The 12,747-nt window shown below is 48.6% G+C and overlaps 1 protein-coding gene across 1 annotated transcript in view; it reads right to left on the bottom strand.

The window, feature by feature from the left end:
* LOC109874411 (breakpoint cluster region protein) overlaps window positions 1–12,747 on the bottom strand; it is a 129,357-nt gene that overhangs the window by 32,889 nt on the left and 83,721 nt on the right. The window contains exon 2 of the mRNA XM_031808851.1: window positions 7,236–7,420. Within this exon, the coding sequence (XP_031664711.1) occupies window positions 7,236–7,420 (185 nt within the window). The remainder of the gene's footprint in view (window positions 1–7,235; window positions 7,421–12,747) is intronic.

Raw genomic sequence — 12,747 nt, forward strand, 5'->3', positions numbered from 1 at the left:
AGAACAGAGGAGAGTCATGGCAGGAGGAAAAGCTAACCCCCAGGCTACGGGACAGAGGAGAGTCATGGCAGGAGGCAAAGCTAACCCCCAGGCTCCAGAACAGAACAGAGTCATGGCAGGAGGCAAAGCTAACCCCCAGGCTCCAGAACAGAGGAGAGTCATGGCAGGAGGAAAAGCTAACCCCCAGGCTACGGGACAGAGGAGAGTCATGGCAGGAGGCGAAGCTAACCCCCAGGCTCCAGGACAGAGGAGAGTCATGGCAGGAGGAAAAGCTAACCCCCAGGCTCCAGTACAGAGGAGAGTCATGGCAGGAGGAAAAGCTAACCCCCCAGGCTACGGGACAGAGGAGAGTCATGGCAGGAGGAAAAGCTAACCCCCAGGCTCCAGGATAGAGGAGAGTCATGGCAGGAGGAAAAGCTAACCCCCAGGCTACGGGACAGAGGAGAGTCATGGCAGGAGGAAAAGCTAACCCCCAGGCTCCAGAACAGAGGAGAGTCATGGCAGGAGGCAAAGCTAACCCCCAGAATCCAGTACAGAGGAGAGTCATGGCAGGAGGCAAAGCTAACCCCCAGGCTCCGGGACAGAGGAGAGTCATGGCAGAAGGCAAAGCTAGGAGAGAGTAGAGCAGGGTAGAGAAGGCCACGGCTGGGCCAGGTAGTACCTCTCCTGGGTCTGGGCTATCCAACCCATTCACTAAGCTGAAGTAAAGCTATCTGTGCCCAGCTACTACAGAACACAGCCTGTGGCTCCTTTAAAAGAGAGATTCTGAGAGTGAGCTACAATAGAGAGGAATCCGACTACTGCCTTCATTTGGAGACTATGATGAGAATGTACTTTAGTCTCAGACAGGATAAGGGCAGACATAATGCGCGCTCAGGTAAGGGGCTTTTCTCTTTGTGTGATTGTGTGTGTTTGGTTTTACTATCCTTGTGGGAACCAGATGAACTCTAAAGGATAGTAAAACAAGGAAAATGGGGACATTTCGCCGGTCCCCACATAGAAAAAGGCTATTTTATGTTTAGGGGTTAGATTTAAGGTTAGGGTTAGAATTAGGGGATAGGGGTTAAGGTTAGGTTAAGAATGGGAATCAGATGTTTGGTCCCCACAAGGATAGTAAAACAAACGTGTGTGTGTGTGTGTGTGTGTGTGTGTGTGTGTGTGTATATATATATATATATATATATATGTATGTGTGTGTGTGTGTGTGTGTGTGTGTGTGTGTGTGTGTGTGTGTGTGTGTGTGTGTGCAACAGTTTAGAAACAGAAGCCATAGGAGAGATTATCCAAAAAATGCATAAATGCTGAAATGAATGACACAATGCGAGAAAGCACCTTGTGTGTGTGTATGTATGTGTTAATGGGGGGGTAAATGAGCCTGTAACTCCTGTTTCCATGGCCACTGCACAGGTAGTGGAAGCAGCAGATGTCAGTAAGAGTCTCTGGGGAACTACTGGGGTCCAGACAAACTGATGGACTCCATTACCAAGGGGTCTGTGCTGTGGATCCCATTACCCAGGGGTCTGTGCTGTGTTTGGTTCTGTTTCTCTGGCTCTTATACAACAGGCCTTTTCTGCTTCCATACTTCACAAGAGTGTTAAAAGAGAAGATCATTTAAAGTATTTTATTTGACAAGAGTATGCACGCTTTGGATGTTTGGACTAGCTACATGACTGAGAACAGATGTATGACCAAACTGTTGCCACAAAGTTGGAAGCACAGTATCATCTAGAATGTCATTGTATGCTGTAAGATTAAGATTTAAGATTTCCTTCACTGGAACTAAGGGGCCTAACCATGAAAAACAGCCCCAGACCATTATTCCTCCTCCACCAAACTTTACAGTTGGTACGATGCATTCGGGCAGGTAGTGTTCTCCCGGCATCCGCCAAACACAGATTCATCTGTCGGACTGCAAGATGGTGAAACGTGATTCATCACTCCAGAAAACTCGTTTCCACTGCTCCAGAGTCCAATGGCGGCTTCACACCACTCCAGCCGGCGCTTGGCATTGCACATGGTGATCTTAGGCTTGTGTGCAGCTGCTCGGCCATGGAAACCCATTTCATGAAGCTCCTGACGAACAGTTCTTGTGCTGACGTTGCTTCCAGAGGTGGTTTGGAACTCGGTAGTGAGTGTTGACAGACAATTTTTACGCTCTACGTGCGTCAGCATTCAGCGGTCCCGTTCTGTGAGCTTGTGTGGACTACCACTACGCGGCTGAGCCGTTGTTGCTCCTAGACGTTTCCACTTCACAATAACAGCACTTACAGTTGACTGGGGCAGCTCCAGCAGGGCAGACATTTGACAAACTGACTCATTGGAAAAGTGGCATCCTATGACGGTGCCACGATGAAAGTCACGGAGCTCTTCAGTAAGGTCATTCCACTGGGGTGTCCACATACCTTTGTATATATATTGTATCTGCACATATGTGATTTAGTACGTCATTTTCGGGGACCACTTTTAGAACCACTGGCTTGAAAGTACCAGAGAATCTCTTTAAATAAAAATGAGTGAAGAGAACATTTTGTGAAACCTTCTCGAGTTATAACGGGCCCAGCCAGCCCACGTTTCCATTGTGGAGTTGAGTGAGGAGGGAGAGCAATGCGTGTTTATTCATTCATTCACTGCTCAAGGCCCAGACACTCCTCCTCACCTCGGGAGGGCCCATCACATCTCCATAATAACATATTTTATTCATTGTCACGGCAACAACTAATGAGCCCCTCTCAGTGTGCAGACAGCCAAGACAGGGGGGGGGGGGGGGCTAACAACAGCAGCCACTCCCTTAAAGTAGGTACATACTGTACACACAACTATAAGAGTTGAGTGTGTCCGGTGTGTGTGTGTATGTGTGTGTGTGTGTGTGTGTGTGTGTGTGTGTGTAAATAGTAGGACAATCAAAAGGAAAGCACCCACCCAAAGTCAGTCTATAGTAACTTTGTGTACCTTGACTTGTGTACATTTCTCATTCACTAAATACATCCTAAATACACAACTAGCAGTGGTGCTAATAGCATGGATTCATCATCGCTACCGATTTGTTCAAGTAGGTCTCAAGCTAATTGATCACTGGAAATACACCATAATATATACTAACAGTTATTATCATGAGTAAGCCTAATAACTGAGGACATTGAGAGAAACATAGAAACATTGAAATAGCATGTATTCTCTTCTCTCTGTCTCCCATGGCAGCGAGACATCAGTTTCCATAAGGTTCAAAGCCAGGTAGGAGGCGGTGTGGGCATCTCATTTTATAATAGCCCTGTTCACTTTCATTTCTCATATTTTCTCTGGGAAAACACCATCGTCCCTCTCTCTGAAGTATTTATTAACGAAACACTCGGGTGTAACCCGAAATATAAACATCTCTGAATAATCTTGTTCTGTACAAGAGTGAGTTATTGTACTGTAATACTTTCCATTTCAAGTGAGACCGACTAACTAGGCATTGACAGAGAGATATGCTACAGGGGCGCCTGGCCGTTAGTCTATCTAGTTATTCAACGTCTCGGTGTTGACATCTGCCACATTGCATCCCACGATGACTTTCCTTTTAGTCAGGCAACAAACATTGCCAGGCAGTAGGGACTCGTTAAAGACATTTAACAGCCTTGAGGAGAATCTTAACGCTTCAGAAGAGTTGGCTGGGCCCACAGACATGAGAGTGACCTTTTTCCAGGTCGTCGTCTCAGGGGTGATGTGATCACTAAGGAATGGCCTGATGGTAGTGGAAGACTCTGGGGTAGATGCACTGTACAGTGCATTCGGAAAGTATTCAGACCCCTTTTTACAGGGTTTTTATAAGGTTACAGCCTTATTCTAAAATTGATTAAGTTGATTTGTTCCCTCATCAATCTACACACAACACCACATACTGACAAAGTAAAAACAGGTTTGTAGAAATGTTAGCAAATTTATTACAAAATTAAAAACGGAAATATAATCTTCACATAAAAATTCAGACCCTTTACTCAGTACTTTGTTGAAGCACCTTTGACAGCGATTATAGCCTCGAGTCTTCTTGGATAGGACGCTACAAGCTTGACACACCTGTATTTGGGGAGTTTCTCCCATTCTTCTCTGCAGATCCTCTCAAACTTTGTCATGTTGGATGGGGAGCGTCGCTGCACAGCTACTAGTCTCCACGTCCCTGCCACTGATTTTATACACCTGTCAGCAACGGGTGTAGCAGAAAAAGGTCCCATGATGCTGCCACCACCATGTTTCACCCTAGGGATGGTGCCTGGTTTCCTCCAGACGTGACGCTTGCCATTCAGGCCAAAGAGTTCAATCTTGGATTCATCAGACCGGAGAATCTTGTTTCTCATGGTCTGAGAGTCCTTTAGGTGCCTTTTGGCAAACTCCAATTGGGCTGTCATGTGCCTTTTATTGAGGAGTGGCTTCCGTCTGTCCACTCTACCATAAAAGCCTAATTGATGGAGTGCTGCAGAGATGGTTGTCCTTCTGGAAGTTTCTCCCATCTCCACAGAGGAACTCTGGAGCTCTGTCAGAGTGACCATCAGGTTTTTGGTCACCTCCCTGACCAAGGCCCTTCTTCTCCATTGCTCAGTTTGGCCGGGCGGCCAGCTCCAGGAAGAGTCTTGGTGGTTCCAAACTTCTTCCATTTAAGAATGATGGAGGCTACTGTGTTGTTGGGGACCTTCAATGCTGAAGACATTTTTTGGTACCCTTCTCTGTACCTCGACATAATCCTGTCTCTGAACTCTATGGATAACTCCTTCAACCTCATGGCTTGGTTTTTTGCTCTGACATGCACTGTCAACTGTGGGACCTTATCTAGACAGGTGTGAACCTTTCCAAATCATTTTATAAAGGGCTCCCGAGTGGCGCAGCGGTCTAAGGCACTGCATCTCAGTGCTAGAGGCGTCACTACAGACCCTGGTTCAATCCCGGGCTGTATCACAACCGGGTTAGGCGAGGGTTTGGCCAGGGAAGGCTGTCATTGTAAATAAAAATTGACTTGCCTAGTTAAATAAAATATATAAAAATTGTGTCCAATCAATGGAATTTACCACAGGTGGATTTCAATCAAGTTGTAGAAACATCTCAAGGATGATCAATGGAAACAGGATGCACCTGAGCTCAAAGAGTCTCAAAAGGTTCTTACGTATTTGTAATACATTTGCAAACAAAATGACAACTGTTTTCGCCTTGTCATTATGGGGTATTGTGTGTAGAATAATGAGGAACATTTTCTATTTGATAAATTTCAGAATAAGGCTGTAATGTAACAAACTGTATCTATAAAAGTATGTGGACACTCCTTCAAATTAGTGGATTCGGCTAATTCAGCTACACCGTTGCTGACAGGTGTATAAAATCGAGCACAAAGCCATGCAATCACTGTCATAGGTTTCAAGCCTAAGATCACCATGCGCATTGCCAAGCGTCGGCTGGAGTGGTGTAAAGCTTGCCGCTGCCATTGGACTCTGGAGCAGTGAACACGAGATGAATCACGCTTCACCATCTGGCAGTCCGATGGACAAATCTGGATTTGGCGGATGCCAGGAGAACACTACCTGCCCGAATGCATCGTACCAACTGTAAAGTTTGGTGGAGGAGGAATAATGGTCTGGGGCTGTTTTTCATGGTTCGGGCTACTGTAGGCCCCTTAGTTCCAGTGGAGGAAAATCTTAACGCTACAGCATATAATGACATTCGAGAGGATTCTGTGCTTTCAACTTTGTGGCAACTGTTTGGGAAGGCACTATCCGGTTTCAGCATGACAATGTCCCTGTGCACAAAGGGAGGTCCATAAAGACATAGTTTGTTGAGATTGATGTGGAAGAACTTGACTGACCTGCACAGAGCCCTGACCTCAACCCCATCAAACACCTGCACAGAGTCCCCGCATCAATGTTCACTCAATCCCTGCTATTGTATAACAAATCCATCACTCTTTGTGGACAGTGAGAGACCGAGAGGGAGAGAGAGAGAGAGAGAAAGAGTGTGTGTGTGCTTATTAAAACCAATAAGTGAGACAAACCCAAACGGTCAGAGGTTGGGTGCACCCCAGGGACTCATCATTTATTAGAAGATTCAACCATCAATCAATTTGACAAGCGCTCTCTCTGCCACTGAGGCGAGACAGGGGCGGGTCATAGGCCTTCCTTTATGACCATTGATGTGGCTACTTCCTCCAGGCGAGAGAGCGACTGCAGCACAGTGTGTTTAGCACGACACATACTCACACTGCACCAGGCTAACAGTGAGGTGTACACACACACCTATCACAGGTTCAATCACGTCCCAAAAACCGCAATATAACTTAGGTAATACAGCTAATTGATGACGATAATAAGCTTACAGGTAGTTAGATGACGTGCCTCAGAGATAAGTGTCTATGTCTCTTCATGGTTGAGGCCGTGAGGGAGGGCCAGAGGGTGATAGAATAGAGACCCACAGTGGAGGTGACATAATACCCATAAAACCTAGCGATCAAACAGGGAAATGGTTCCAATCGTTTTTTTACAGCATTCATTTTCCCCATAGGGGATTTTAGAAACACTTAAAACAAGGGCTGCTTCTGCTTCGCCTGCTGTGACAACCATGTAAATCTCTCTCGGACAAGGTGACTTTTATCAATATATTCGGCTCCGTCTACTCTCAGGTTTGAACATGCTAATTAGCGTCAAAGTGGACATCATGCAAAACCACAAATCCCTGCGAGCACCTGCACGTCACCTCTTGTGTCAACTTAAAACTTGTACAAGACAGAGAATTGTCCGTTTAAAGAAATGTAGCCAATTTATTCATTACTACATTTAGGTAACATTAGATAGTTAATCCAGAGATTCGGCAGTCTCTTTCAGACCATCATGGCATTTGTAGCTATTTATGATAGCCACATTAGCAGCTAATTAGCATTTCATCTTGTGGGGTTAAATACAGGCGAATATATTGATAAAAGTCACCTTGTCCTGGAGAGATTTACACGTTTATCAAAACGTCATGCCAGGGTGAGCCTACACGAAACATAGACCATATTTGAAGTGTTTCTAAAATCCCCTATGGGGAAAATGAATGGTGTAAAAAACTATTGGAACCATTTCCCTGTTTGACCGCTAGGTCTTATGGGCATTGTGACTCATACTGTGGTACTCTATAGACTGGGAAGGAATTCCCTGTTCGATATGAGGAGCTTCCTGGAATGAGTGGGAGATGACCTTTGTGGTAGACTTAATTGAAGTGGGAAGGGGCACACTCACCGACTTGGAGGACTCAAGGGATCCAGAGGAGAGGGTGTCTCGGCTGCTGCGGCTCTTAGAGCTGAGGTGTGGCGAGGAGGAGGGCGAGTCGTCGATGTAGGGCAGGATGTCATGGTGGCGCCTCTGCTCCTCTGCACGGTCTGCATCATAACCATAAGTGGGAGGGGTCCCCGTGAACGGACCGTCTGTGAGTGGAGGGAACAAACGCCAGTCAAATCATTTCTAGTCGTGATCATGTTGTTGAGTTACAGTATATATGTTTCTTTATCCTAGTATGTCTTGGACAGTTCCGTTTGTAGGCCAAATTCCTTCAAGGCCAGGAGGCTGAGTACAGTGCAGAGTTCTGGGAAGTGTGTGTGTGTAATGCTGAGTGGAAGGCATCTGAGTCAGAATGTCAGAGACCTTTTGGTCAACCCCCCACACACATACATACCCCCCACGACAGCTGACCATGGTTCATGTGTGCTGATTGGCCTCTGAAAACTCTCTCTGTCTCTCTCGCTCTCTGTCTGTCTCGCTCTCTGTCTCTCTCGCTCTCTGTGTCTCTCTGTGTCTCTCTCTGTGTGTCTCTCTCTGTGTGTGTGTCTCTCTCTCTCTCTCTCTCTCTCTGTGTGTCCCTCTCTGTGTGTCTCTCTCTGTGTGTGTGTCTCTCTCTCTCTCTGTGTATCTTACTGTGCCACTCTCTCCGTCTCTCTCTCTCTGTCTCTCTCTCTGTGTGTCTCTATCTGTGTGTCTCTCTCTGGGTCTCTCTCTGTGTGTCTCTCTCTGTGTGTCTCTCTCTGTGTGTCTCTCTCTGTGTGTCTCTCTCTGTGTGTCTCTCTCTGTGTGTCCCTCTCTGTGTGTCCCTCTCTGTGTGTCCCTCTCTGTGTGTCCCTCTCTGTGTGTCCCTCTCTGTGTGTCCCTCTCTGTGTGTCTCTCTCTGCCTCTATTTCCGTGTCTCTCACTCTTTCTCCCACTCTCTTTCTCTCTCCTTCCATGCAGCCAGTCTCCTCTCTCTCCTTCCCATGAGTACAGCAGAGTAATCTAACCTCTATCTAAGTGTGAGATATCCCACTCTCCCCTGCCTGCCTGGGTGTCCACTGCCCACTGTGCCCAGAGCCTACTGCCCATAGTGACTTTCTGTCTGCCTACTGGCTAGTGCCCACTGCTGCAAGCCGCCCTGCAGCGGCATGCTGCCAGGCCATGCCAGGGCAACACAGAGGGACTGTCCGCCTGCCCGGTGTCCGCCCAGTACCCCATGCCAAGGGCCATTAAGAGAGACACTAGTAAAGTACGTGCCAGAGGAACAGAGGAACGTGCCAGAGGAACAGAGTAGTAGTCTGTGATGGCTGTAGTCACAACCAAGTATGGCCTACCTGACCACACAAGACCACGACCACCTCTGAATACAACTAGGTATCTGCTGCACGAGAGAAGATCTTATGGCAGAGGGGCGTATCAGGACAAAACACCACGGCAAGTAGAGTAACAGAGTTGTTTACCGTGCCTTAGTGTTGAAGTATAACCACCCACGACTCAAAGACATCCAAACACACATTAACTAAGTCAACCTGTCAATCCCCTAAGCATGTATTCTGCACAGGCCTGTATTAGTGGTCTGTTTGTGTGTGTTATGTGCCTGGCCTCAGAGCAGTAGGGAGGGATTAGATATCATAAGGCAGTCATGGGTCAGGGGTAAGGTCACTGTGCTTTAGCTCCTAGCCCCTGGGAACATACCGTATCTCAGACCCATCCATAGACAGTCCCCTCCAGGCCCAGACAGAGTCTACAGTATAACAGCCCCTCGAGCCCAGTGAGTCTCTACCCCCCCCCCCCCCCCCCCCTCTTTGCACAGGTCCTCCATTTGTCCGCTGGCAGGCTCCACAGCTGCAGTCATACTCATTCTGGTCACACCCCAGCTCCCGCTTCCTGCCTAACCCCGAGCAGTCCCCACATGGGAGGAATCCAGCACACACACACACACACACAAACACTCGGCCCCATCTCTCCAACTCTCAAAAAGTCCACTCATTGATTTCCTCTTGGAACCATTGGCAGCCCAGCCATCGCCAACAGGGAAAAACACAGTGAAATCACATTGGCATGGAAACATTTTTTTTGGGGGGGGGGGGGTGTAAGAGGCCTTTTTCCCCAAGCAGGTGGAAAAGTATAATCACACAGGGGAAAGCAGGTGTTCAGATTCCATGGCAATGCATGGCTCTTTTCCAAAACACCAGAGGGCGGGGTCTACAGAAGTATCATGTGACTTGACTTCCAGAAACACTGGTCTATTGATGCCAGCTCTAGGTAACTGTATAAAGGACACCTACTTCGGTGCTGTTGTAAATGGTGTACTTTTCTGTGCGTGGGTTTGAGTGTGTGTGCGCGCATAGGTTAGTGTGTGTATGTGTGTCTGCCGCCAGTCCGCTAGCATTGTGAAGGAGACCTCTGCCCCTGGAGCGTGACATGGCAGAGTCTCCCAGCCCTCCTCTGCTCTGTAGCCCTGTCGTTTCCTTCACTGTTCCCCCTCTTTTCCTCCTCTCCTTACTAAGGGAGGGAGGGAGTGAGAGAGGGGAAGGGAGGGGGAGAGAGGGAGAGGGAGAGGGAGGGAGGGAGGGAGTGAGAGAGAGGGGGAGAGAGGGAGAGAGGGAGAGAGAGAGGGAGGGGGAGAGAGAGAGGGAGAGAGAGAGAGAGAGAGAGAGAGAGAGAGAGAGAGAGAGAGAGAGAGAGAGAGAGAGAGAGAGAGAGAGAGAGAGAAGAGAGAGAGAGAGAGAGAGGGAGAGAGAGAGAGAGAGAGAGAGAGGGAGGGAGGGAGAGAGTGAGAGAGAGAGAGGAGAGAGAGAGAGAGAGAGAGAGAGAGGGAGGGAGGGAGGGAGAGAGAGAGAGAGAGGGAGGGAGGGAGGGAGAGAGAGGGAGGGAGGGGGAGAGGGAGGGAGGGAGTGAGGGTCGTAAATCTGCTCCTGCCCACAACGCATTTATGGAGCGAGAGAAGACGTGAAGAGAAGAGGAGGAGAAGACGTGAAGAGAAGAGGAGGAGAAGACGTGAAGAGAAGAGGAGGAGAAGACGTGGAGAGAAGAGAAGAAGAAGACGTGGAGAGAAGAGAAGAAGAAGACGTGGAGAGAAGAGGAGGAGAAGACGTGGAGAGAAGAGGAGGAGAAGACGTGGAGAGAAGAGGAGGAGAAGACGTGGAGAGAAGAGGAGGAGAAGACGTGGAGAGGAGAATAGCAGTAGAAGACATGAAGCACAGCACATCTCACCTCACCCAGCATAGTACACCCCACCTCACCCAGCATAGTACACCCCACCTCACCCAGCACAGTACACCCCACCTCACCCAGCACAGTACACCCCACCTCACCCAGCATAGTACACCCCACCTCACCCAGCACAGTACACCCCACCTCACACAGTACACCCCACCTCACCCAGCACAGTACAGTACACCCCACCTCACCCAGCATAGTACACCCCACCCAGCACAGTACACCCCACCCACCACAGTACACCCCACCTCACCCAGCAGTAGTACACCCCACCTCACCCAGTACACCCCACCTCACCCAGCACAGTACACCCCACCCCACCTCACCCAGCAGTAGTACACCCCACCCCACCTCACCCAGTACACCCCACCCCACCTCACCCAGCACAGTACACCCCACCTCACCCAGCGTAGTACACCCCACCCCACCCAGCACAGTACACCCCACCCCATCTCACCCAGCACAGTACACCCCACCCCACCTCACCCAGCAGTAGTACACCCCACCCCACCCCACCTCACCCAGTACACCCCACCCCACCTCACCCAGCACAGTACACCCCACCTCACCCAGGCCGGGCCTAATGTAATGCTACAGTGCTCAAGGCCCTTCTCTTAATCCATCTATTTGGCTATTTCCATCCATAGTGCCTTAGTGTCTATGACTGTTTCCTATACAGAGCAAGTTCCTCCGTCCACCAGGTTTCCTCTACAGAGGGGCCCAGAGGATTAGGGGGGACTCAGCTTTGCTGAGTCTGTGAGGGAGCAGGTCTGGATCGGGGAGATAAATTGGACACACCCCTGCCCACCCCGCATCTCCTCCAATGTGGCAGGTTTTATTAATGCTCCCGAAATAAGAGTGCCAACAAATGTGTGGGTTTGGGGGGCAGGGGGGGGCAGACCTCTAGGGAGGGGGAAGGAGACTGAGACGCCTGAAGGAGAGAAGGGGCGGAAAATCAGCCGAAATGGAAATCTCAGCTAAAGCATAGCTGTGGGCACAGAGCGGGATCAAATGAAGTTGATCACAGCGTTGCCGTGGTAATCCCGTTTTGCCACGCTTGACAGCAGCTAATTTGATAAGCGCTGTCACCGTCTTGTCATTAAGGAAGGATGGGGCCGTAAAATGCTTGGGTGACTGTACCAGCGCCTCAATACCCGTCAGGAATTAAACACCCTGGGTGGGGCACTTCTTTATTGACCAAACCCAGGAGGGAGTCTCAAATGGCACCCCATTCCCTTTATAGCGCACCACTAGGCCCATAGAGCTCTGGTCAAAAGTAGTGCACTATAAAGGGAATAGGTTGGCATTTGGGACCCAGACAAGGAGACAGACAGGCAGGAGACTGAGAAGGAGAGGCGACACCTCACAGATAAAGTACCTCCCTGATCTAGGCAATGGTGAAAAAAGTACCCAATTGTCATACTTGAGTAAAAGTAATAGAAAATGACTCAGGTAAAAGTGACGGCACAATTTTCTTGTTTTTTTTTATGTATGGATAGGCAGAGGCACACTTCAACACTCATAATTTACAATTTACAATTTATAAAGCATTTGTGTTTAGTGAGTCCGCCAGATGATGACCAGGGATGTTCTCTTGAGAAGTGCGTGAAATTGGATCAATTTCCTGTCCTGCTAAGCATTCAAAATGTAACGAGTACTTTTGGGTGGCAGGGAAAATGTATGTAGTAAAAAGTACATTATTTTCTTTAGGAATGTAGTAAAGTAAAAGTTGTCAAAAATATAAATAGTAAAGTACAGATACCCAAGAAACTTTAAAGTACTTTACACAACTGGAAGTAGGTCTAGCTCATCAACAGTATGACCTCAGAACCATACTAATTTACAAATCACACCAAACAATGTGCCTAATGTCCAGCCGTCTGTAGAAGTATGAATGATAATAAGCCAATCGGAGGGAATCTCTTTGAGCGGTGCATAGCGTGATCATCTCGGTGGAAACACACCAACGGCAGCGCCGGTTAAATTGCCTGGGAGCGGAGCCAAGGCGGACAGTGTCTACCCCACAACACCCAGCGCCCTGCTGGGGAGAAAATCATCCCCTTTGTTTCAGTGAGGAGGGGATGGGGGGGGAGTCAGCCCTACAATCACACCAGCTACACACAAACGGACACACACACACACACAGAGAGAGACCGAGAGAAATTAGGACATGGTGTGTAGTACAGTGTGTTTGTCCCAGAGTGTAGCAGGTATTTCCACATCAGTAGCCGAGAGCGTTCCATTTCAACGTGTGTATAGCTATCAGCTG

The sequence above is a fragment of the Oncorhynchus kisutch genome, linkage group LG29, assembly GCF_002021735.2.
Source record: "Oncorhynchus kisutch isolate 150728-3 linkage group LG29, Okis_V2, whole genome shotgun sequence".
Classification (NCBI taxonomy): Eukaryota; Metazoa; Chordata; class Actinopteri; order Salmoniformes; family Salmonidae; genus Oncorhynchus; species Oncorhynchus kisutch.